This window comes from Magallana gigas, chromosome 8 (assembly GCF_963853765.1).
Source record: "Magallana gigas chromosome 8, xbMagGiga1.1, whole genome shotgun sequence".
Classification (NCBI taxonomy): domain Eukaryota; kingdom Metazoa; phylum Mollusca; class Bivalvia; order Ostreida; family Ostreidae; genus Magallana; species Magallana gigas.
In genome coordinates, this window is record NC_088860.1 from 17062398 (window position 1) to 17089496 (window position 27099).

The following is a 27099-nucleotide window of genomic DNA, read 5'->3' on the forward strand; positions in this document are numbered from 1 at the left end:
TCAAAAGTGTCGGTATTTTGTTTCTTTTTTTTTATTTTCGAGAGAATTGATCTTTTTTAGTTTTCTTATCAATAACGTGGTTTTTTTTAAAAACATGACTATGCATTTTGGACACATAAAATGCGCATGAATTTCCATGAACTACTTTGCTGCGCACTGAAGAAATGGGGATTGAGTATATAACGCTTGTTGCAAAATTCAAGGCAGCAACTGTTGAACTTTTTTCTACTAGACAGACATATATTTGTTCATAGTTAGTCGCTTTCTGACACATTACCGACATTAAAAGCATGAGAGAGAGAGAGAGAGAGAGAGAGAGAGAGAGAGAGATTCAGTCTTTACTACACAATATGCATAACGACACACCAAAAGAGCCCGGCTTTCAGTACTTCAGTACTTTGATTAAATTTACACACGTACATGATCGATCATTAGAATAATAAGCATCGTAAAGCAAAACTACATGTGTATGAGTAATGCATCAACTCCTTCGGCGCATTCCAGGCGGCATATATGCCATTTAAGTACATCACTGGCTATCTAGTCACCACAACGTTTACAAAAGTTGCTAATACATACTATTCTTTGTCGACATATCAACCATTTTCGTCCACGATCGCCTCTCCTTGGATGGTTAAGTCCAGTTGTATATTCCAGCGATCTCATATGAAAACTAGTTTTATTAGGAATCTTTCTGCACAGTGAATAATATCACAAGCTATCGCATGTATTTTCCTTTTATTTTCAATCCAGCCGGTTCAGAATTTGACTCACTATATATGTTTAATCCATTAAATTCAGCGCAATGGCTCTGCATCAGCTGATGGCGCATCCATTTTGATATTGTTGCTGTTGTTGTTTTGTATTCATACGCGCCGCTTCATTTACATTTTTGATCAATGACACTTCACATTCTTTGATTTAAAAATGTTTTATTAAATGATAAGAAATGAAGATGATAATTTTTCTATTGATCGACGTATCAAAAAAAAAGATCAACATTTCAGTGCAAGACAAGTCAACACCTTCACTTTCTTGCAATACCAATGTGCTTTACCTTTTATCTCTATGGAATGATTTCAAATACTTATAACAAATTAAAACATTAATTTCTCTAAATGTATTTTACATTTCTTATTGTCATGATGTGCATATTATAAACAAGTGTTTGAACACAAATTATGCTTATCGAGCAAGTAAAGAAATGTATTTGAAATTAACCAAGAATCCAATCGTTTCGCTTGTAAAAGAAATCGTTATGCTCAATAAAAAAAATCAGGTTTGAAATAATAAACACAAGTAATATTGCATGTTATAAATTGTAGGAGAATCACTGTAGTGTCTACAGCTGGCAATCACACATTTATTTAATTAGGAAACTATATACCGGATTTTCACATTGAAAAGTAGTACAATGTACGTGTCATTTGATGTACAAATGTTCACCACAATTCACCAATATTTTTATAATGAACCTACATGTATTTTCAATGCATGGAAAACCGGAGAACAATTTCATTCTAATACACAATGTACTGCAAAATTCTTTTCTCGAATACATTTTTTAAAGTATTGCGGATCCAGTAAATGAGTGTTTCATTGCTCAAGAGAGCGTAAGTAACAAAAAGTCAAGAGAGGACAATATTTAATATATAATAAATGCTAAAAACTTATAACAAATCGCATTATTTTATTCAATGGATATAACACAGAATAACGTATAATCATCATTAAAGATTCAATTTGGAAATTTCATCATAAGATTGTATTACAAAAATTACCAATGTTTCTAGATCGTCTGTACAAGCATTGCATTGTAATTGCAAATATATCATAATTGAGGAATGTAATGAACGTTGCTGCAGAATGTTTCAAAGTAAATGCACAATGCACATTTGTTAAAATTTCTACGAACTATGTACATAATTAACTTTTAATATCCCAGATATAGTAAGAAACATTGAAGACAAATCACATCGCACGTTGCTTATTCAAACCAATTTTACACTTTCAAGTATGTAACACTTTTTGGCAGATTTTACATCCAATAAAGATAAGAGTGCATAAACTTTCACAAAATTGAAAAATTTGTACTTTCATGGTTTTCCTACTTTCCTCTCCATTTGTTCAAACTTCTCCGATAACTTTTCAAATAATGAATTCATCTCCTCTAAATTTTCCTCTAAACATTTTCCAGATTGTGATCCTTGAATCTCTTTAAATCCATAGACATCTGCCAGAACGTCAACGTCAGCTTTAGTATCTGTTAATTGGTCATCAAGGGTATGCAAATTTCCAGGTTTATCTTTTTCGTAATAGGCGTCTCTCACTTTTTTAAAATTTTCCATCAGTTTGTCAGTTTTATCTCTAAGATATTCCATCTTCTCTCGTAATGTCTGAAAAGGAGTTTATAGAAGCAAACATTTATCTTAATTTATTACATAATTTTTTTTCCCGCAAAATTAGACATTACCATAATCCTTTTTTTTTTGCTTATCAAGATTTCTGAAGAGTCTAGCCCCTAGCCACCCCCCACTCCACCTTCCCCAACATTCAATTTCCTTTCGACGCCACTTTTTAAGGTCTTCTCTGTACTTTGCACCGACGAGTTAGTCAAGGGTACAATTGGGTGGTAATTACAATTAATACATAAATTTTTGAGAAATTAGGACTCATACATGAATGTACTTCTGTCTAAATGACAAGAAGTTTAAAGTTTAAAGTTTCAGCTAAGGGACAACTCTTTTCACTATCAAATTAAACCAGATCATGCTTTTTACTCGAATTATATGTCTTGTATGGAAACATCAATTTTCTTTTTTTTTTTGCCGCTGTTAGTAAAAAAATTCCAATATATGATATCATTTACAATTCAACAAAATTCCAAAAGTACCTTCTTTTCAAACAACGGTCCGCTTTCATCTACAATAAAAATTAAAATAGAATGAACAAAAAAATAGTACATGTGATTGGTTGGTAATAACATTAATTCAAGTATCGATTGGCACATGCATGCAAATGTTAAAACAGTTATATCCACACGAAGCAAATAATCAAGCAAATAATTATAGAACGGGATTAACTACCAAACAATCCAAAAATGCATAAGCATGTACTGCCTTTTATTCTTGTTCAAAATTTTCACAATCATTTCCCATAAATGAAAAAGATTATATTTATCATTTTTGATGATATTTTTTTGCATTACAAACTATTTAAAAGTGAAATCGTGTAACAATTAATTTATCACTTTTGAAAGTTATCAAATACTTTTAAGTGTGTCCGTGTTTGGTATGTATTCCAAGGGGTGTATGGGTTGTTTTTTTTTAAAAAATCTACTGAAGCCAACGTTTACGAACTGGTTTTCAAAAGTTTCTTTTCATCTTTTACACAATATGCGAAATATTTGGATAAAGCAAACACAGAACACCCCCTTCGAAAATATCGAAAAATTCAGGACTGCAAGATAAAAGAAAAACTTATTGGATGAAGATAAAATATAAGATAACGTAGAAAATAAATAGATTTCACCTTAGTTATGTATACAAACGTGAATAATTTTTTTTTTAAACCGCCAAAGCGTTGAAAATGATGGTACCAAAAGCAATTTACATGTATGCTATGCAGATCGTGTACCGGTATCTATGATCATTATCAAATTAAATGTAAAAAATGTAGAGCGTTCAACACGCTATATACGTCTTTAAAAGTATCGCTACCTGTTAAAAAGTAACCACTGGGATTGTCCGCCATAATGTTTTTGGACAGCCTGGTCTGTTGAGAAACTGACATCTGAATGCAATCTTCCTCTATATTTTGGTTGTTCTCACCTTTGGCAGTTGTTAAATGAAATATTAAAATCCATGAACAAAAAAACACGATGATGTTTTGCAAATATATCTAGAATATATATTGTAGCTGGCCAAAAAGGATCTCCCTTCCGGGAAAGGATGTACAAATCGTGGAAACAAAATATGTTGTAATTTAATTATTTATTCTCAATTTTTAACAAATAATATTCAATATTACTAAAAGACTTTTTTGGAGGGGGATGATCAGCGATACGTGAACCTAATAGACTAATACATCGGCGTGTTTGGAAGGGTACATGTACATATCAAACTAAGTAAGGGTAAAATATTTAAATTGTATTTGTCCGATTTCAAGAGAAGAAAATGTAATTTCTATTGGCAAATAGTAAATGGTGTTCATCTTGAAATCCTTTTCATTCCTTATGCAATATCTAAATTTAATAAGACATTAATAATGTTTTTATATTATTGTTTCGAAGTAAAACTGCAGAACTATTGCAAAAGCAAAGAAAATAGATTGCAAACAAATCCATGCACAAAGGAAAAATCATAAATTCATGCATTTATCAACACTGTGCTATATGACTATGATATTACAGTTCTTTGTCCAAATCTAGCTTGGTTTTAAAATGATATAATAATTACAAGTGGTAACAATAACTCGAATCATAATACCATCGGGCATCATGTGACACAAACTGCTATCACCATATCTGTAGTCGCCATTTTCTTCAGTCGAAAACTCTAACGGTTTGTTGGATGTCGTTTTATTATAAAATTCGGCTGCAACTCCTTCTGTAACATCTGAAACCAGGTAAACTGTATTTTAAAAATATTGCACGCCAATATCTACGGAAGCGTATTAGTGCCACAAATACACTTCACATTTTTTTATTTTCTAAACTTTAAAGTGTAAATTTTACACTTTAATCTGTAAAATTCACACTTTAATCTGTAATTTTTACCCTTTAATCTGTAAAATTCACACTTTATTCTGTGAAATTTACACTTTAAAGTGTAAAATTCACACTTGAAAGTGTAAAATTAACACTTTAAAATGTAAAATTTACAGATTAAAGTGTAAATTTTAAACTTTAATCTGTAAATTTTACACTTAAATCTGTAAAATTCACACTTTAAAGTGTAAAATTTACACTTTAATCTGTAAATTTTACACTTTAATCTGTAAATTTTACACTTTCATCTGTAAAATTCACACTTTAAAGTGTAAAATTTACACTATAATCTGTAAATTCTACACTTTAATCTGTAACTTTAAAGTGTAGAATTTACACTTTAATCTGTGAATTTTACACTTTCATTTGTGAAATTCACACTTAAAAGGGTAAATTTCATCTGTGAAATTCACACTTAAAAGGGTAAATTTTACACTTTAATCTCTAAATTTTACACTTTAATCTGTAGATTTTACAGTTGAATCTGTAAATTTTACACTTTAATCTGTGAAATTCACATATCAATCTGTAAAATTTACACTTTAAAGTGTAAAATTCACACTTTAATCTGTAAAATTCACACTTTAATCTGTTAAATTCACACTTTAATCTGTAAATTTTACACTTTAATCTGCAAAATTCACACTTTAAAGTGTAAAATTCACACTTTAATCTGTAAATTTCACACTTTAAAGTGTAAATTTCACACTTTACCGTGTAAAATTTCACACTTTAATCTGTTAAATTCACACTTTAAAGTGTAAAATTCACACTTAAATCTGTAAATTTTACACTTTTATCTGTAAATTTCACACTTTAATCTGTAAATTTTACACATATATCTGCAAAAATCACACATTAATCTGTAAAAAACTATGTCAACACCACATGGCTGTTTTGATTAAATGTCTGACATTTCTTTGATCTTGCTTTAATAATAAACATTGCAATCGAGAAATGAGTTCTCATTAACAGTATTCAATTTTTCAAAAACTGAAACAGTTATAATTAAATTCTCTTAGACAAAATGTATCAGTGTCACATGGCCAAAAAATGTTCAACGCTAATGGCTTTTTATAATGCAAGCCGTTTCCCTCGTCTCATTCAATCAGATTACAATTTTCACAAAAACTGAAAAAAGTGATAATTTAATGGACTAAAAACTAGCGATCACCACTAATTTATCTGACGGCCAGCTGGCCACCACATAATTATATGGTGGCCGCAACATAAAATGTAGAATTATCTGTAACAATGTGTTGGGGTTTTGACTTTTTGTTCACTTTTATGCAAATACACAGTCTTCAAGCCTTCTAAATGTATACAAGACTTTAACTAGTTTAAAGCGTCAATTGTATTCATTTGTATACAGTACAATTTTTTATTTAATCAAGTTCTTGTAGTACGTACACAACTCAAAGTACTGAACGTACTTATGCTAAATCGAGGTTTAGACAGAATGATAAATAATGTATATTCTTTGAATGATCAGTAATTCAACACTATTTGTTATTTTTATTGTAAAATCATCATCAAAAAAGTGTGGAAAAAAGCCGAGGCATAAAACCACTTATCTCTATTTGAAAAATCCATGGTTTTTAAAAAAAATTACAACATTAAAAAAAACTATATCTGTGTAATGATGTCAGTGTATTTAAGACAAAGTTTGAAATATTTACTAATTAAAATATTTCAGTCCATAATGCTTCGATCAAACCATTGAAAGTGATAAATACTCTCCAATGTATGTGTAGATATGAGCCAATTTTACGGGATAGTGTGTAAATTTAACACTTTTAAGTGTAAAATTTACAAATTAAAGTGTGAATTTTACACTTTAAAGTGTGAATTTTACACTTTAAAGTGTGAATTTTACAGATTAAAGTGTAAAATTTACAGATGAAAGTGTAAAATTTACAGATTAAAATGTGAATTTACACTTTAAAGTGTCAATTTTACAGATTAAAGTGTAAAATTTACAGATTAAAGTGTAAATTACAGCTTAAAGTGTGAATTTTACAGATGAAAGTGTAAAATTTACAGATGAAAGTGTACAATTTACAGATTAAAGTGTAAATTTTACACTTTAAAGTGTACAATTTACAGATTAAAGTGTAAAATTTACAGATTAAAGTGTGAATTTTACACTTTAAAGTGTCAATTTTACAGATTAAGGTGTAAAATTTACAGATAAAAGTGTAAATTTTACACGGTAAAGTGTGAATTTTACAAATTAAAGTGTAAAATTTACAGATGAAAGTGTAAAATTTACAAATGAAAGTGTAAAATTTACAGATTAAAGTGTAAATTTTACACTTTAAAGTGTGAATTTTACAGATTAAAGTGTAAAATTTTACAGATAAAAGTGTAAAATTTACACTTTAAAGTGTAGAAAATAAAAAAATGTGAAGTGCATATGTGGCATTAATACGCTTCCGTAAATATCACATCTACAGAGTTTATCTGATTAATTTAATCAAGATCTATGAAATTACGATCAAAAACTCTTAATTATATTTTACATTGATGCTGAATCGATAATTATCAGCAAATCATATTGTTAACGTTTATTTACAGACAGACAGATAAACAAAGATCTGCATTCGCAAACTTTAGTTTGAAATAGTTGATTAGAGTTTACAATTTAAACTATAGTAAATAAATTAGTTGCTATAGTTGACGATTTAAAGTCGATAAACCTAATTTACCAATAGCGAATCAATGTGAATCTCATATTTGTAAAATTATAGCATGGACTAACCTTTGGTTAGATTTTTCCTAGGTCACAGAACCCTGGTTTTATTTGTTTTTTTGGTTTTTTTTGGTTTTTTTTAGTCTAAGAAATTAACTTAAAAAATTGTTTTCCCTCTTAAATCTTTCTTTGCGGACATAAGGATACCTCGCTCACATGTAATTAATCTAATAATCCACGTTGTTTTTTTTAGCAAAATGAAGCGCATTTAGCAATTATTTTTGTTTTCGTTATAAATATAAAAACGAATACTCTTAAATGAAATAATCATCGAAGTATCTCTAATATTTGCTGTAGCAATGAAGCTAATAAGACACATCATACCGTTGGGTTCTGTAATGTGTATATCATGGCTGTCGGGTCTTTTTGACACATGGTGTTTCAAGTCATCATCAATGAAATCCAAACGTAGATCTAATAAAGTAATATTTTTTACATTAAATCATTAAAGAGGCATGGTCATAATTTTGGTCAGAAACTTTTTCTGTTTTTAATGTTTATAATGCTTCAGTAAGGCATTTCTAAGGTTCAACCAAAATTTGAGTCTCAGTCTTCGTGTTATAAGCTAGATACAGAGATCAAAATTCTTTGTCACGCTTTGCTAACGTTTTGAATGTTGAAGTAAAAATTCTGGTTTTGGACTCCAAATGAATATGATAAACGCTAGGAACTATTTTTTACGCTTAAAAAGAATAAGAACAGGGAAAAATTAACTTTAAAAGAACTTTTACCGGTATATTGAAGCAATGTAAACAAAACAGGGCACAAGCCATGTTTACATGACAAAGAAATCGTGACCACACTCATTTAACATCTTTCTAAAATTATTTTTTCAAGAATCAGAGCGCTAAATATAATTAATTGTAACCATTATATTGCTCAGCCTGTTCTTTAAACGTTATACAGACTTATTTTAAGAGATGTTTGGGTTAAGCATTGGTATCCAAATGCTTTTGAATAATATATCAGTTAGACCATTTAATTTAAAAATACAAATTTATATTTAAGGATTTAAGGATGTAAAATTGTGTAAAAACTCTGAAATGCGAACGGGAGGATCAAACACATCTTTTCTAGCACGAATAAAATTTGTTCTTTTTCATTTGCCAAAATAAATGATTACAAATGTATTGAACCTGCAGGAAACAAAAGCCACACATTGCTAATGATTGGACATAATATTAGGGTTTTGAAAGAGTTGATAACTGGATAACAAGATACTAGGTACTATCTTGCTAAGGTAGAGCTATACCTATGGATTGTTTATTGTATTGTTAAATGTGTAAAAGTTTTATTTGCAATATATGTACTTTATGTACAGACTCTCAAAAATGAAACTGTAATTATAGGATGGTAAGAATTTTAGTAGTTGAATGGAAATCGTATCATGTTTACAGTAAAAACATTCATTCTACATTGTTGCAGAGATAATGCTAATTTAAACTCCTGTCTTTGTACACGTTTACTCTTGCCTCTTGATAAGCTAAAGTAAAGTTCCTTATTCCAAGCTGTAATGATAATAACATGTATAAAATTGAAAACATTTTAAATTCCCCTTTTTGATATTTGAATCACAAATATTACCTTTTTTAATATCATAATATGAACTCTTTTTTATATTACGTTCGAAAACAAAATTACCTCTTAGCTTCCGAAGCATTTGTTCAATAATGGTACTGATTTCTGTAACTCTCGCTTCGAGTGTGCTAGCTTTGGTCAAAGGTGATTCTGTTTTTGGGGGGTTTCCCAACAGTTTCATATATATGTTATCGAGTTTCATCTCCGTACTTCTGAGTTTATATTCCAAATCAAAAATGTCATTTCCAATAACTTGGTCTATTTCTTTCTTAAGGGTGTCCAAACGTTTTACTAAATCTCCGACTCTTTCACTAATATTATTCTAAAAAAACAAAACTCATTTGTACTATTTCGATCAAAAAGATTCATAAAAAATGATTTTGAGACACTTTAAAATGAAAAAAAAAATATCTGTAAAAATAAGGGGAACTTTTTATTCGTTTTATTTCAACTCAGGAAAGAGTTTAAAAATAATTATAGGTCGACGGGCCTACTGCGTACTGAAATATCTCTATCAATTACCAACAAACTAGTTAACAAACTAATGCAATACAAAAATGTATTTATGTTTGAATTACAAAAAAAAAAATGTACACATGTGTTCTGTTTGAATAAAATTGACAATTGTTCATACTTAGTTATCTTTATACTGATTTTGTATACCGCTATATGAATATTAGGTTTACCAATTTAAAAATGTCCTATCAATTTTTGCTTAAAGTCCCCCATTGTGACCTAAGGCTCCTAAATTCTGACCTCTTTCTATAACCTTTTGGGCAACCGTATGCTGTATTTATCATTTTTGTAAGCTGGTTGCTCTCAAAAACATTTCCTCACATTACCGGAAATAGTATTTTAATTAATCCACCATTCTGCTTTTCCTTCCTTCATGATTTCAAGGTGGCTCGACACACCAATGCATAATTTGATAGATAAATAAAGAATCATTTTTGAAAAATAATTATACAAATATATATGACACCGATATCGGCTTTCCCTAATTTTATATGATTTTTTTTATATTTTTAAACAAAAACAAGAAACATCGTTTTAGCTGCAAACAGGATATAGCAAAAAATTTGGTTTCAATTAATACAATAATCTATGAATACATGTCAAAGACGGCCAAACAATTTATAATATTTTTGAAAAAATTATTTAAATGAAACTCAAGAATTGTAGATATTTTTTAAACCTATGGATAAAAACTACAAGTAAACTTCCCTCGCATTAAACAATTGCTATATAATATTATTTCAACAAAAAATTGAAACGTAATAGTAAAATTAAATAAAATTAGAAAATCATTAATTCGAACCGATCTCGATTGTAATTAAACTGATTTGAACCAAATCATATAAATTTGGAATATATCACAGTTTTGCAAAAACAAAACAAAACAGGTTGCTTAGCTGTTGTTTTTTCATTTACTAATTTCAAAATGCAGATCAATTACTCAGAACAAACTGTAGTGTTATTAATCATTTGTAAAAATAAATTCCAATTTAAAATAAATCTGATCGGAATGAGGTTTTTTTTCTCCATAGGGATCGGTTTAAATTTGATAAATTTAGTTTCAATTTCCTTGTAAAATATTACTGTTTGATCAGTACTTACATGTATGTTAGTATCTGATTTTTTTTAAATTTTATCCATAGATTTTAAAGATATAAAATAATAACAATTTCGATCCTCAGAAATAATTTTTTTTAATGAAATTAAAAAAAAAAAACATGACAAGACAATCTTTGGCATGTATATATTTATTATTATTTTACACACGAATTGAGACCAAGTTTTAAGCTCTAAAATACCCTGTTTGTAGACGAGATAATTTTATGCATTTTTTCGAGGTTTATAAACGAAATGGTCTTTGAAAAACGTGTCGGTAATTCATTCTTAAATTTCACTAAAAAAGATATACCCCCAAAAATGTAAAATAACTAAAAGCCAACAATATAGGTGTTTGTTTTTTGAAATCATACTTCAAATGAAATGTCGCTGTGTCGAGGTACCTATAAAATCAAAACTCTCTCATGGTAGTTTGCTAATAGATAAAGGAAAACCTCTTGCTCTTCAGACAAATTTATTATATATTTATATGTAATAATTGAAAATTTTGTGCATGACACTGCTGATCAATGTATGAATAAATGGACAAATGCTTACACCATCATTTGCTTTTAAAACATAAATATATGTTTTATTCTGAATGTTGATTCTCCTTGGGTCCTCTTTTTTTTAACCTTGTTAGACTAGACTTGTTCTGTCTATTGTAAACGTTGTATCCTTTTTTACACTAAGTTCTAGAATAAATGAACTTGAAACATTGCTTCAATTTTAATTGAATTTCTATTTTAACTTTGCATATTTGTTATTAAACAGAAAAGCTATATAGCTCAAAATGGGCAAATAAATATCTAAGGCATTTTTTTTGATAAAAAGGAGAAAGTCATTCTTCAAAGACGTACTTACTTCATCAGGCTTTCCTGTTAAATCAATACAAAAAAAATAAACATAGAATCAAAAAAGTTATTTTAAAAAAGATTCATATTGATAAGCCTTAGTAGACATACATGACTAAATCAAAAGTAAAAATGGCGTAAATGTTTATTGGATTTAAGATACAAGTTGATGAATACAGAGGCTTAGAGATTGAACAAATAAGCAAAGGTACTAAACTGATAACAAATTGTTTAAATATGTCAGTAAAATGCATTTGATCTCATACGTGTGGTGTATATTACTCGTGTGATAAACCTTTGCTTTATTAAACGGGCGATGCTTTATCAAATACTTCCGGTCCGAACTATTTTAAACACAGCCCCTCGCTTCAACGCTTCAGTGACCTATTTGCTAGTACTTTCAAGATAACTATATCTACTTCCAAAAAATGATATAAAATTTTGATAAGATTTTGTCAAAGATTTAAATAACAATTATGAGGGGAAACACGTAACTGTGTAGCACAGGCGTCGGAACCGGAGGGGGGGGATTTAGTTGAAATATATGTTTATTATTACTGAAAGGTCGGCAGACATGGCATAACTCTGTCTCCGCTACAAAAAATCGTAACAAAGATGATTTAAATCGTACACTACCTAATATAATTTATTCCATACAAATCAAGTCTTCTATTACACATGTACGTGCATAATTCAAGAATAATCTGTATATAATCGAGATTAAAAAGGATACCTTTACAGTCTAGTCTCCTTTGATACACGAATCCAAAAGCGCACAGAAGCATTAACAATAGTATTATTGCTAGAAGCATCCATACTGCCACAATTAAAGTGTTCAAGTTGCTGCAATCAAATATAAAGACTACTGGTTCTCATAATTATTTAGCAAATGATATATTTCAGTAAACGTTATTGTTCAGTAGTTGTTTATAACATATTAGACAATTGCGCATTTTTTTAGTCCAAGATGGACTAAATGGAACTTTTTGATTACATGATTGAATAAAATTGCATATAGCAAAGCCTCAAAGCGGCACAAATTACCAAATTTCGTGGTTTTTCAGATATGCTTATGCCAAAAAATTGGTTGACAAAAATAAATGTGTGTGTGAGTGTTAAATGAATTTAAACATGTTTTAGTAAAAGAAACAAACGAGCACTAAATATTCATTTTTGTTTTGAAATTTTAATTGCTTTTAATCAGTTCTACTATCTGCAACCGATTGTTGGGGGTTTTTTTTAAAATTATATAATACAATATTATTCATGATTTCCCAAATCAAGCATGCAATTTAAATGACTTCACGTTATCTGAAAAATGCCAATAGTCGAAATTCTCCCCACCATCACAAAACCCGAAAACAATTTTATAGTATACATCCAAGCAACAACACATAAACAAGTAAACTACGACTCTTTATCACTGAATTATAACATTTAAAAATACATTTGATCTATGATGAATTCAACACAATTAATCGTCCCAGTTATTTAAAAGTAAAACTTTTCTTAGCAATAACATTCCTAAGATACGAATGAGTAAACATTTCTGCAAGGAACAGTTATCTGTATATTGTTCAATCCTTGCATGTTTTAAACACATATTTTTGTATTTTATCATTGTGTTCATAGGGTCAGATTTAAAGAATCAATCAGATTGTACATTATAACAAAACGGCATATAACTAATGCAAGAAGTAAAGTTTTTTTAAACACTTGGTTATGGATTCAACTGCATGGACATACGATTGACAAATTAAATTTAAATGTAGATGTATGAAACAAAACAGGAAAAGAATACTATATTTCTCGAAATTTTTATCATTTGTTTTTCAGCTAAAACACGTTTTTATGGTGGCATATCTCTGCCCCTTGAGTGCAAGTTATTTTTTTATCAATTATGTCGACATGCAAGATAAATATGTTGACATGCAAGATAATTATGTCGACATGCAACATAACTATGTTGACATGCAAGAAAATTGCAATCAGATAAGAATTATACAAAAACTCAAAAAATCTCAAATATCGCCCTCCTGTGACATCCACGATGCTAGATGCTACCTTTTTATGTCGACATGCAACTTATTTATGTTAACATGCAAGAGAAATATGCTGACTTGCAACTTATTTATGTCAACATGCAACTTATTTATGTCGACATGCAACTTATTCATGTCGACATGCGAGATGAATATGTCGACATGCAACTTAGTTATGTTGACATGTGAGATGAATATGTCGACATGCAACTTAGTTATGTTGACATGCAACTTAAAAGTTGCATGTTAACATAACTAAGTTGCATATCGACATAAATATGTTGCATGTCAACATATTTATCTTGCATGTTAAAGGGGCATGGTCACGATTTTGGTCAAAAGTTATTTTTTTTCGATTTTAACGTTTACAATGCTTCAGTGAGGCATTTTTATTAGGCAACCAAAATTTGAGTGTCATTTGTTGAGTTATGAACGAGTTATAGAGTTTATAATTCTTCGCTATATAAACAAAGCTGTGGTTTATATTTTGAATGTTGAAGTGAAAATTCCAGTTTTAGACCTCAACTGAATGTGTAAACTGTTAGGGGCTGTTTATTTATGCTTAGAATGAATAAAAAGACAAATCAGCTTGAAACAGATTTTTTACTGGTATTTTGAACCTATGTAAACAAAAACAGGTCACGAGCCTTGTTTACATGACGAAGAATTTTATGCCCTGTATCTTGCTCAAAACTCATCTACTGGCACCCAAATTTAATTTGATAATAAGAAATGCATTTTTAAAGCATTGTAAATAATAAAAACAGAAACATAAAATTTGACCAAAATCGTGACCATGCCCCTTTAACATAACTTAGTTGCATGTCAACAAAAATAAGTTGCATGTCGACATAAATAAGTTGCATGTCAACATAACTAAGTTGCATGTCGACATAAATATGTTGCATGTCAACATATTTATCGTGCATGTTAACATAACTAAGTTGCATGTTAACATAAATAAGTTGCATGCTGACATCAATAGGTAGTGTATCTAGCATCTTGGGTGTCACATGTTGGCGATATTTGAGAATTTTTATTACTCTTATTTGATTCCAGTTTTCTTGCATGTCAACATAGTTATGTTGCATGTTGACATAACTACCTTGCATGTCAACATATTTATCTTGCATGTCGACATAATTAATAGAACATTAACTTGCACACAAGAGGGAGAGATATGCCACTATACGTTTTGGATGTAAGATCTCTGGTTGAATTGTTTTATTTGTTTGTGCTTTATCTTAATATACTCTTTACAAAAATATAGAGTGTAAGCAACAAGACTGCATGTTCAAATATGAATATGTTTTAATTTGGTTCATTTGGGGTTTTTTTCAATCCCGTGTGTAAGAACAGGTAAGGATAGTATTTTGCATCACAAATGCAACCAGAGCTACACAAGTATCATGTTTATTTTTTGTAAGCATAATTATCAAATATAGAATACATTTTCATCTTTTGTGTATAACATTTTTAAAATCGGAATTACATAATTTCTTTTATTCTTTAATTTACATGAATACATTAATTTTATTCAATTGATATTTTTCGGTCACATACCGTTTACACCCCTTTTTAAAGAATTGAACGAAAACTTTAAAAAATTTCTACGTTAAATCAAACATATGTATAGGAATTACCTGTATTTGTCTGAATCAGTGACAGTGATATTCCACTTTCCTGAGGAAACATTCTTTACATTAAAACAGCATTGCCCTGACACAAAAACAAATGTTGTTATTCACATAGCTCTTATAATTCCTTTTCTGTATATGGATATTGAGAAATACAAAAACCAAGAACGTACAATGATTTTAAGTATGTTTTGGCATAACAACCACATTAAGAGAAAAATGACAAACGGGTAAAAGAGGGATGGACGAAGAGGAATATACATCAAGACAAATAAGAGGGAATATCGAAAGTGGGATGTTGGAAGGCTAATGTGTGGATTCTGATTAAATATGGTCTAGTGCTTTACTTTATTGAAATGATGAGTTTTATTAGAATACATGAAAACGAATAGAATTATAGTAAATGGTTGACTTATACAGCTTCAAAAATCAACAGTATATACCATTCAAATTTCCCGAGAAAGAAGTAACTCATGTTTTGAAACATTTTGAAAGTACAAATTCATTTACACAATATGCATATGGTCAGTAGATTAAATACCTCGATTACTTATGCAATGAGCAATGATGTATCTACCAACATAGATAAATTATGTGACAGATGAACATTAGTCCCCTCAGATTAAGGTTAATTAAGAAAAATATGCAACCTCAAATAAAATGCATCTTAATACATAATTCAAATAATGCAATTGTTATATATTTTCTATTTAAACAGTGATATTGCATTTCTTGTATGTAAATAGATAGTGTCAGGAAAAAGATCATGTTATACATTTTCTTTAAGAAAAAAGTACATCAAGGAAATTACCAAAACATCAATAATTCTTACATTTGTATGCTTCTGTTGAACGATAATGATTGGAACAATTGCAAGGATATGTATTGTTCATACACATTTTGGTATAGTCATTTTTGACTCCATTTTCTAAATAAATTGGGCAATAACCTAAAAATACGATAGAGTGATTTAATAAATTGAATCGATTAGTCCATGTTCATATTCATTTTATGTTCATAGTAAATGTTTGCTTTGATTAGTTACTAATGTACACTAATTCATTACAGAACCTTTTAATTTGACAGGTTGTAAAACATAAGACAAAAAACTTATTTTATTGCATATTATACATTTGTATGACAATGGTTTGAACTGTGTTGATAACAACATCGATAAATTACAACGTAAGTATTTTCGTAATTATATTAGACATACCTTGTAGATACCAGGGATCCGTGCATACCTCAATAGTTTCATTTCTGAATTCATTCACCAAACAATGGTACTCCACATTTCTGCAGTTATCATACTTCTGTATTTCTGAACATTTTTTCTTTTGGGATGCCCTTTTCCATTCCTCTCTGTTCATTGGACATTTCTGAACAACATGCGGTGTAGCTATTGATTCCGAACAGATTTGAGCTTGTGCAAGTCCCTGAAATTAGAAAAAAAAATTAGTACTTTTTTTCTTTAGTTTTTATATATTTTATATTCGTATAAAATAAAGATACTGTATGTGTTAGGAAAATACAATTTATTTCAGAAAAGAATTTAATGTTTGCCAGTATTACATGAAATGATAGTTTAATTTGCGCTTTGTAAATTATAAGCTTTATAAACCACGAAGTTGTTTACTATAAAACGTATCCTTTCCAAGTAATATAGAATCGTATTACTAAGAATGGCAAGTATCAAAATAATTCATGAAACCAAAGTCTCTCTTAACAAGCTTTGACCCCCCCCCCCCCCCCCCAATAAAAAACAAAAATGAGGTTTGTTTGGAAGGAAAAAATGCAATGAAAATTTACCATTACAAGCAACAGACTGGATTTTCTTTTCTATACTACTATATTTGAAATAGCAATAAATCCTAAAATCTCTATCTACACAGAAATGATAATTTATATATCATATGATGTATTCTCTGCTATTAAGAAAGAACATGATGTTCATGTTAACATCTATTTTGTCCACTCCACTATCATATACAGTCTTTCCTCTTTTCTTTTTTATTTGTAGCTATCTAAATTGCTTAGTTATTCGACCGACGTGATCACTTATTAGTAATTAAGGATAAAAATAGAGGGCTTTCATTTATATTATGTCACGTTTTCAGCTCATTTTTTTAAAGCCGGAAAACAGACTAAAAATCATTTTTCCAATAAACTTCCGATTTTGTATGCATAATAGAATTATCTATTACAGCCAATGTTGAACACTGCATGGGAATTTACTTCGTTAACAGGGGTCAGGTTATCAGTACTTTATTCAAGTCTGTACGATTAAAACACAGGCGACAGAGTTAACGAAAGCTTGGTCTTCTTTGGATAGTTTGTGTCATACTTCCAGACCTAAACCATACGGTCGCTTGATTGCGTTGACCCTGAGGTCCACGCAGATAATATATAAGCGAGGTTAAACCGGATGCTATGGGGAAAATTCAGCCTGCGCATGAGCTAGCCTGGTTCCTGTGCCTAATAGGTAGCTCAGGGAACCAGCATAGCACACGTTTATCTGAATCGGGATCGGGATTTTATGCCATATGCACACAGAAGTTCAAACGCGCTGCAATTGTAAAGTTGTCGGTAAAGAGTACAGACACAAAGTATTCCTTTTAAAGAAATGATCGGCATGTGATATAAACTGTCAGTATTATGAAATAAGTTAATGTTATGCCGAAACTACAGCATACATCAAATAGAATAATTTGCAACGTTTTGTTGTTTTCCGAATACCCATGATCCTTAACATTACTTTTATAGTAGGCGAGGCTAGAGTACTTCCCGATTAAATTCTTTTAAGCATTTAAGTATGATTGAATTCTGTCACTGTATAAAAGTTTAAATCATTCCTAGTTAACAAAGTATAGAGCGAATCGTAATGTGTGCGCAAAAAGTAGAATTCCGAATGCCTGATACTATATATGCAAACTTCATTAATAGATAGATCATAATTATTTTAGAAGTATAAACACTTTAAATTCTGAGATAAAAAGTCAGGGCTATACATACACGTATACGTAAAAAACGTACAAATTTAGTGGTTAAAAGCAGGGAGCTAGATTGGGTGGAATCTCTAATAATCTCTAATTTCATGTTTTCGTTGGAAACACATGACATGCAATGGTCCACGTATTGAAGTCCTTTTTTAAAGGACGGCAACTTGTAATAGATATGACTAAATTCATTGAACGCAATAACTTTCAATTGAAACAGCCTGTATTACATGACCTTGTTTTCAGCGATGTGTATGCATATAGAGTCCGTGTTGACTAGACCCAGTCGGCCGGTCAGTTCGCCGGCATCAAAGACATGCCGCCCAAAACATCCACACAGTACGACAGCATTTGAGCTCTGACATCCTAACAGATATTCTGATTTTAAATAGAGGCAAGCTAAGTATTTACTCATACAAGTATATGCACGCGCATGCATGCATTTCATTTCATATATTTACTGACAATTATTCTCTCTCTCTCTCATTCTCATTTATACATTGTGTCCTAAATACCAGCGCGCTTTGTGCTAACAAACTGTTTATTAGTATATATATATATATATATATATATATTTATATATATATATAAATGTTATATTCAGTAGTTTATTCTCACTATATAAATAGAGAATAATACACTATACTACTGAATATAACATATATATAAATGTTATATTCAGTAGTATATTCTCACTATATAAACAGAGAATAATACATACCCCTTTCCATATCACAGCTTGTATCAGCCCGAGACTCCAATATCAGCCCGAGGGCCGAAGGCCGAGGGTTGATATTGGTCGAGGGCTGATAAAAAGCTGTGATATGGAAAAGGGTATCTATTATTATATTTATTACATACTTAGTAATAAATTTAAAAAGAAAACCCATCAACTTGAACAAATTGATTATTCATAAGACTATTGTTTTTAAAAAGTCTGGACATGTACATGTATTGATAAAAATATGAGTTCTTCTTGTTTTAACAAACATGAAGCTATAGAACGGAATTTCATCAGGTTTTAAAAGTTGACTGCTTTAAAACATTTGCTAGCATTTGAAGTTTTCAACTGCACTTAAAAATGTCGACTGTAACTGAAAATGTTTTATTTTTCGTCTGTAAACATGCAAAAATGCCGAAGCGAAAAAAGGCAGAGGAGTTCAGCAAGGGGTGTGATACGGATCCGTATCAGCCCTGAAGGGCTGAAAACCTGTATCACATTATTAAAAGAAACGTCAAGAAAAGGCAAATGCTTTCAATATTTTGTTTAAGATTATATAACACTGAATTAGAAATTTCGGTTAATAGAAAGTTTGTTTATAATTTCCAACTGGGATCACTATAGTTTTTTTTTGGTCGTGGTCCCAACTTAATTGAATGAATATCATTTTATTCTATTAGAACTATAATTACATTTATTATTCAACATTTGATACTGTTTTATTTTTAAATAAGCCTTTGGGTTTTCCAACTGATTAAATAAATGCTTTTGTGAAGAAAAATTAAAACATTTGCATGTGATTCTTAATATCTACGCCAGTTAAAACATTGTAATGATTAGGAAAAAATAAAGTTTCAGGACAGAAAAAACGTGGCTTTATTTAAACTTAAAAGTGTTACAAATAACGCCATAACAGAAACAGATAGTGTTTGCGTAATTAATAAGAACCCTTTGCAAGAAACACTTTTTAAAACATTGCAACATGGAAATGAAACATAGATTAACACGGATTAACAAATATCTTCTGAGAAATAAACAATTTAAATCATGATTTACTATTGGAAAAAAATATTTGTAGACCAAAAAAAAACTCCATAAAACGAGTGGGAGAAAAACGCAATGCGTCATGCGTTCTTGTTTAGAATTAAAATTAAATTCATAAGCAAGATTATAATCACAAATAACACTTGCCTTGTGCCTTAGTAATATGGCTGTCGATATCAGTGCAATGTATCTCTTGATAATTGCGTCCACCATGGTCAAGAAAAATTTTTCTTCTGTTATGAGAAGCAACTTCCTGATTTCTTCTGTTATGAGAAGCAACTTCCTGATCACGAAATAGTCACGTATATTCATACATGTACGTGAATTTTTGTGATGTCGTAATTAAATTTCACACAATGTATATATATATATATATATATATATATATATATATATATATATATATATATATATATATATATATATATATATATATATATATATATATATATATATATAATTTTGTTTCCTTAATCAAGATAAAAACAAGATTCAATCAAAAGATAGCTTAACAAAGTATGTGGCACCTTTATGTTTGTTAATACGTATAATATATACGTATATCCTAAATTTTTGTAGAGGATGGAAATCTAGGATACATGTATTATTATTATTTAAGAAAAACATAGGCTGGTTGGTTCCAGGCATTCAACACGACTCATCTCGTCTGTGTCATATCCAGCAAAATCAATTCTCTGCTGTCTCTGCTTATTAATAACTGTAGTCGTAGGCACTGTCGGCACCATTCCGAACATATGGAATACCTTATACACTGACAGACTGAAAACCCTTACATCCAACCTCCATAGCGAACAATATAGCCATTCAACCCTTCTCCCTGCAGTCTGCGATCAGGTCCGCGTGCTTTTGGTGCGCGTTATGACCACAGAACTATGTTTGGTCACCAAGTTATTTGTACGATGTCTGGAAGGCGAGGTTTTTGTCTAGGTCCACCCTCAGTTCCCGATCGCCAATGTGTTGAGCACTTCCTATTGTATTTCTTCCTATTTTAAGGTTTCCTGCCCTCCATAATAAAGTAGATACCATTTGTTTTCTTACTGCTAGCTTCCGAACTCTTCTGTCTTGCAATTTTTGTCCTTTTTCACACCGTGTTAACCTGTATCGTCTTTGTGTTACCAAGATAAGATATTCGTCATGGCAGCTTACACGCAGGCTCATCGGTTAACCCCCCCCCCCCCCCCCCCCCGTTGAAGATTGCCTGGATATTGCAGGGTATTATACAATAGTCGTAAAAGAAATGCTGATTGTAAAAGAAATACAGTCCTGTATTGGTACTTTTCCATAGCTTCGACCATGTAATGATGCTTTGTGGAAGCTCCCCCCCCCCCCCCCCGCTCACCAAGTTCTGCAGCCTGTGATCTTTTGACTTCTTAAACCTCTCTTCTTACCTCTCTTTGAACCATACTCTATCTCTCTTTGCCCACTGCTAAAAGTCTGACACAACCCGTTCCCTGCCTGTGAATTTGCTGCCGAATATGTCTCTTAATTCTAGCATGCTCCCTTTTTGATTTATTGATGTCATGGCAGACCACTTACGACCTGGCCTTGTCTAGACTATTGCGTCTTTCATTTGTTGGACACGTGGGTTTTCTGTGGGTACTCCGGCTTCCTCCCACATCAATGACCCCCCTCGCGCTAACATCCGTGCCAACGAGATATATCAATATAAGTTGTAGAACTTGTTTTTCAATTGTTGTAAAATAAATAATGTCCAGGTTTCAGTTTTTCAGTTCTTAAACACGGAGTACCTAGTGGTGCTCCTTTTTTGGTGATAACGCATTTTTTTATTAGCCAAGAGAACTTCGTATTTCTTTAATGTTGTATATGAAGTAAATTTGTTTCGATGTTTCTTAACAATGGATTTATTACATCATCATGATCAACATCAGTTTGTTCTAAATCAAAACTATGAGAGGAGTCTCATATATAACAAGCATTCTGAGAGTATTGCATAAGCAATACACGTCCCCTAGCGGTTTGTATTAATCTACGAAAGCTTCGAAGTATACATCTTTTTCAAAACTATTATATACGAGATGTTATGCTTTAATCGGCGATAAAAGAACAAAGGAAATTCAAACTACATAGTTGATCAATATGGAAATTAAATAAAAAATTGGTAAAATAATCCTCTTTATTGTATCTCCTGTAATTTCATACAATCCATTAAGTATTTGCAGGTAGAAATTTGTGTAAACAATGCACTGTTATGCAGAATATTATTTCTTACCGTCTTCTGTACCCCGAATCAACAGACCAACCCGCTAACGAACCCGATTGTAATAATTAAAAAAAATCCTGTCGTATAAATTTACAACACAATGCTTAACACTATTTTACAGAACTTATTTGTTTGTTACAAACAATAAAAGGAATGGTACAAGTAATGCGCGATATTATTTCTGACTACATATAGATCTTTTCTTGTTTATTCAATACACACCGAACCCGATAACGAACCCGAACATTAAAAAATTGGAATATAAAAAATTAATTTTCTCGAAAATATGTCAACCAGACGCTACAAAAGTGTAAACCTGATCTGTAGTTTGACCTTTTTAAGCTATTCAGCAAATTTCATATTATTCCTCAAACGCATAAAGAAAAAAGTGTGGAAAACTGAAGTGGGACAGACAGACGGACGGACGGACTGACGGACGCAGAGGAAAGCTATAGTCCTCCCCGGTGAAACCGGTAGGAGACTAATAATGATATAGATATGGATAATTCTGTAACTTTTAAGAACATTCCTCCTATTGTTTTTTTGGTCATATACAAAATAGCAAAATTATGTGTTAATAATATGGTTTCAATCGTCTTCACCTCGTATTGATCTGAAGGGATTTTACCTTTCTTTCAGTATACATGTAATACTATGATTTCAGCATCTTCTGGGTTTAAAAGAGTGTTAAATTGGAGTATCGTATCTCATCCTATAAGAGATTCGTATAGTCTATATAGTGTAGCTTCATTTTAAAAAAAATAAGAAAAATGTAATCAAGCCAAACAAAGTCTGCTCCTCCAACCGAACATACTTGACTTTCTGGATATAAGATCTTGAAAAGTTTGTAATAATTCATTTATCGAAGATCAGTTTCTTGCCTTATAATCAGGTAGAGACAACTGTGAGACTGTGAACATATTCAGATATCAAAAAAAAAAAAAAATAGGAGAATGCTTTAATAATTAAAATGTTGTATATTAATATATTATATTATTTTATTTTTTGCGTTTTATTTCCTGGAATTTGGATTAAGAGAGTGTATTTAATAATTTTTATAACATTCTGGTGATATTATTTAATCGGGTATAGATCAGTATTATAGCCGTCGACAAAATAGGCTCATATAAGGAAAAATATTGTTACATAATGATAATCATGAGAAATTGCCATGAACTGGTCAAAAATCATTGTACCTATCTTCTCATGATTGTGTTCCAAATCCGCCTTGTAAACTCTCTATGCCAAAGGTAAGTATATAACATTACTAAACGTGTTACGACATGAGCTGTGTCCGTACAAGTATGTTTTCGTCCTTTGCCGAGAATGGTACCGTAGATTTTTGATTTTTTTTTAGTTTTGGCGGGTTTTAATGCATTGATTGAGCATCCTGTATCAGAAATTTTTAATTTACATTCCCATTTTATTTCACATTTCTTTTTTGAAGATTGTAATGGTTGTGTATAGCTCCTGGCATAACCAAATTACAATATTTCCAGTTCAAATAAATATATCTGCCTATGAATCTGAGTATTTTTGAACTGCATTCGAAACATTATCAAAAGTGTCCAACTTATTTCTTGGAAATCTTATAAGAAATCTAAATCTATGTTAAATAATGTATATTTTATTAAAAAGTTTCTGATTTTATATTGCTGTGGACAACATGTATATGCGTGGACTATTTCATGATTGATAATTTTTAAGCTACTTTTAAAGCATACACGGACGGGATTTAAATCCGCCCCAAAAAGGTGTAGCAACCTTCCTTATATAAAAGAGTTGGTATTTCCTCAATGTAACGTACTTGTTGACAATACCGATGTTTATCGTTCTTTTTGTCAATTCAAATTAAATAAATAAAATAAATAAATTGATAAAGATTTCGAGAGAATGTAAACATAAACAGTATATTGTATCTTAGTCTATATCAATCATTGGGATATAAAAGAAGCAAGCATTGCAAAAAAAAATAATCCACTGGCGCTATAAAAATCTAAAAATATGTTCTACATTCATTTCTAAATACTAATGAATACCTATCAATGAGCCTCGAGAAAACGCATTTCGTGGTTTATGTAAATATGTGTCTATAGTTTTATGTAATAGCAAATTTACAGTATACAGAATAAAGTCTCAGTCTACATCTACAGGTCAAATGTCAGTTTTGATTTCTTAGAACTTAGAAATGAAAAACAGATGAAAACCAGAATTGTCAAACAGTGTGGAAATTAAAACAAAACCCCAGATCAATTACTTCAGCTTCTTTCTCTTATCACATATGTTTCATAACTTTTTCAGTTACCCCAGCTTAAGGTGTTGTCCAGATTCTGTTTGGGACGATGAGCAAAACAAGTGTGTCGGTGAGTACAAACTATTACTATGTGAACACGAGTAAACGATCTGAATATTTTTAAATGTCGTTTCAGAAACTAGAAATCATTGATATAGAATTTCGAAATCAACGTGCATTATAACAACAAAATATATTGTATGCAAAATGTTAAATTCATTTTTAAATAATGACAAAAATCAATACTTTCAGCCACTTATGCTAGTACATTCTGATTTTGAAAAATCCAGGTTGCCAAACAGGATATCTTGGTCAAAACTGCGCCAAAGTGTGTAGTCCTCCAAATTACGGGAAAAGATGTCAGTTCACGTGTACCTGTAAAGGAGCTGAAACATGTCACCCATCATTTGGTTGCGTCTTACCGACAATAACAATAACAATACCAACAACAGCTACCTCTGTAAAAACAACAACTGAAGGTATGTATTATCAGTGTGATGCATGATTGTCGTGTAGATGTTCTACGTAGGCTATACATGGACTGTTTTCTTAGAAAATTCTTATTTTTTTACTTACATTTAGTGCTTTATCATTTATTAGAAAACATAGAAAATACAAGAAATACCGGAACAACAAAATCTGGAATTAAAGCAGCGTTTGTTACAAGAGAAACAACATTTACAGCAAATGTAGCCATAGACATAATCTTTACTTCAAGTCTGCGAAATCAGAAGTTCATGGAAACCAGTAATTTACATAATGATACCTCCTACATAGATACTTCAATATTGGTTGGAATATTGATGCTCTGTGGTTTGTTCGTTGTATTGTTTGCTGTTTTTGTTGGAACACAGATTCGAAACAAATGCTTTAAGAGAAACAATTCAACATCTCAAAGCAGTTATGGAGTATATCTAAAACCGCATAACCTTTACAATGCAGACCAATCGTTGGAGTCAGAAATTTTGCCTCAGGTAAACATCAATCTTCGAAACACGGATTCTCTTTATACTGTCGTTGATAATTATCATGTTCATGCCTCTAACAAACTAATTGATCCACATCCGTGTCAATCAAACATCAACGTTAATTTACAGGCGGAAGAGGGATCGGAACAGAACAAAACATGGCCAAAGTACATTGAGGTTGTTGATTCACCGACGAATAGCACCTGCTGTGATCCTGGGGCCGAGTTCTCATCGGCTACATATGTTCCTATGACCTAATGTATTTTCTCAACATGTCAACAGGTACCTGATTTCGACTGAAATGTCTGACACAAACAGAGAGAAAGTAACTTTGAGTAAAAGAGAACTACTACCAAACGCATGTAGACAGCCATAGAGAAACTTTTCAAACCTAACACAGTTTGAATAGTTCACATTATAAGTTTATGTTGCATAACTAATTGTTTTAACTTTTTTATCTTATTCTGAAGTGCAATTGCAAATCCCAAGCTCATGGTTTTCTTTTGCAAATTCATTTACCTTTTCTGTTGAAAAAATAAATGATTAAACCAAGCTTTCCCACATATATTCTACTATGTTTATTTGATGAAATTAAAAATGACAAAACAAAAACTATCAACAATCACAAAAATCCATATAGCGAAATACAAATTCAAAAAAGAGGAACACAGACCTCTATTAAGATACTGGTGAGATCAGGTGCCTAGGAGAAGTAAGCATCTACTGCCGACCAATCGCACCCGCTGTGTGCTCATTGCCAAGATCATGAAAAATGGAAGAAACCGTAGTCAGTTTGGTGTATAAATAATTATAGTCTATTAAGTATGAAAAACGTCAGTCAGCATGCGTCCTAATGAAACATTGTACTTGCTGACAAGGTCTTTGGATCAACCATAGAAATTGCATAAAGATGATTTTAATTGAGGTTTTTTATATTCTTGTTCCAATTTTGTTAGTAGCTGGCCTCTTTTATGAAATTGTTCGTACATGTACGTAGAGCTTGCTCTTGCACAACGAATAAGCTGAGAGACAGAAACCCTATAAGCAGTTGATGATGATATTTTGTTGCATAAGTAAGGGAATTTGACGATGGAAAAATTAAAATCATCACGTTTTTATATAATTTTGTTGTTAGGTTACCATTAAGGTCTTTTTCTAATAAAATATCCAAATATGAAACAGATGTCTCAGAATCTGTGGTGCCTTTTCTTTCAAGCTCACTGGGATTTACCGAGTTAACCAGTATATTTATTGTACATGTATTTACATCTGATTCATAACGCTTTTGGAATATATTGTTGCACAGTGCTCTTGAAGTTCCCCTTCACTACTGTAAGAATTTCAGCAAAGAGTAAAGAAAGAGGCTTGGTAGCATATTTACTGGACTCTGCTATATATCTTTCTTTGGAAGGATATTTGTGAAGCTTTGAAATCCTTAATAAATACAGTATTATCTTAACAGACTCTCCCCTTTCAAAAAATATGAAAAATAGAGGTTTGGTGAATAACACTATGGTCGTCCAAAAGTACACAACGGTGAAAAGAAGTACTACGTTTCTTTCAATGCTCATGTCTGGACAACCAAAAGTGCCA

The 27099-nt window shown here is 30.9% G+C and overlaps 3 protein-coding genes across 4 annotated transcripts; 1 reads left to right on the forward strand and 2 right to left on the reverse strand.

Annotated features, from left to right (window-relative positions):
• Positions 1 to 1051: 1051 nt before the first annotated feature.
• Positions 1052 to 9501, reverse strand: LOC136270774 (uncharacterized). The gene is made up of 6 exons (XM_066069433.1): positions 9162 to 9501; positions 7845 to 7934; positions 4488 to 4616; positions 3720 to 3830; positions 2894 to 2922; positions 1052 to 2396 (listed from the first exon to the last, which is right to left on the reverse strand). The coding sequence occupies exons 1-6, from the start codon at positions 9298 to 9300 to the stop codon at positions 2097 to 2099; spliced, it is 798 nt and encodes a 265-aa protein (XP_065925505.1). The 5' UTR covers positions 9301 to 9501; the 3' UTR covers positions 1052 to 2096.
• A 1576-nt stretch (positions 9502 to 11077) lies between these two features.
• Positions 11078 to 20283, reverse strand: LOC136270671 (uncharacterized). The gene is made up of 7 exons (XM_066069030.1): positions 20151 to 20283; positions 16459 to 16678; positions 16075 to 16191; positions 15249 to 15324; positions 12297 to 12406; positions 11574 to 11587; positions 11078 to 11113 (listed from the first exon to the last, which is right to left on the reverse strand). Exons 1-7 carry the CDS (start codon positions 20214 to 20216, stop codon positions 11078 to 11080), a joined length of 639 nt encoding a protein of 212 aa, XP_065925102.1. The 5' UTR covers positions 20217 to 20283.
• Positions 20284 to 23275: 2992 nt separating this feature from the next.
• Positions 23276 to 26053, forward strand: LOC105347855 (uncharacterized). Of its 2 annotated transcripts, XM_034472617.2 has the most exons (5): positions 23276 to 23495; positions 24547 to 24608; positions 24829 to 25017; positions 25139 to 25512; positions 25636 to 26050. In XM_034472617.2, the coding sequence occupies exons 1-5, from the start codon at positions 23395 to 23397 to the stop codon at positions 25762 to 25764; spliced, it is 855 nt and encodes a 284-aa protein (XP_034328508.2). In that variant the 5' UTR covers positions 23276 to 23394; the 3' UTR covers positions 25765 to 26050. The 2 variants fall into 2 exon arrangements, with proteins under 2 accessions (XP_034328508.2, XP_034328506.2); XM_034472615.2 differs by having other exon boundaries at positions 25139 to 26053.
• Positions 26054 to 27099: the final 1046 nt, after the last annotated feature.

Coding starts and splice junctions, on each gene's coding strand:
- LOC105347855 (XM_034472615.2), top strand. CDS start 23,395: ATGATAATCATGAGAAATTGCCATGAACTGGTCAAAAATCATTGTACC. Junction 23,496..24,546: donor GTAAACTCTCTATGCCAAAG/GTAAGTATATAA, acceptor TAACTTTTTCAG/TTACCCCAGCTTAAGGTGTT. Junction 24,609..24,828: donor TGAGCAAAACAAGTGTGTCG/GTGAGTACAAAC, acceptor TGAAAAATCCAG/GTTGCCAAACAGGATATCTT.
- LOC136270774 (XM_066069433.1), bottom strand. CDS start 9,300: ATGAAACTCGATAACATATATATGAAACTGTTGGGAAACCCCCCAAAA. Junction 4,617..7,844: donor ACACATTACAGAACCCAACG/GTATGATGTGTC, acceptor ACCTGGTTTCAG/ATGTTACAGAAGGAGTTGCA. Junction 3,831..4,487: donor GTGTCACATGATGCCCGATG/GTATTATGATTC, acceptor CAACTGCCAAAG/GTGAGAACAACCAAAATATA.
- LOC136270671 (XM_066069030.1), bottom strand. CDS start 20,216: ATGGTGGACGCAATTATCAAGAGATACATTGCACTGATATCGACAGCC. Junction 15,325..16,074: donor TTCAACAGAAGCATACAAAT/GTAAGAATTATT, acceptor TTTTTGTGTCAG/GGCAATGCTGTTTTAATGTA. Junction 12,407..15,248: donor ACTGATTCAGACAAATACAG/GTAATTCCTATA, acceptor ATTTGATTGCAG/CAACTTGAACACTTTAATTG.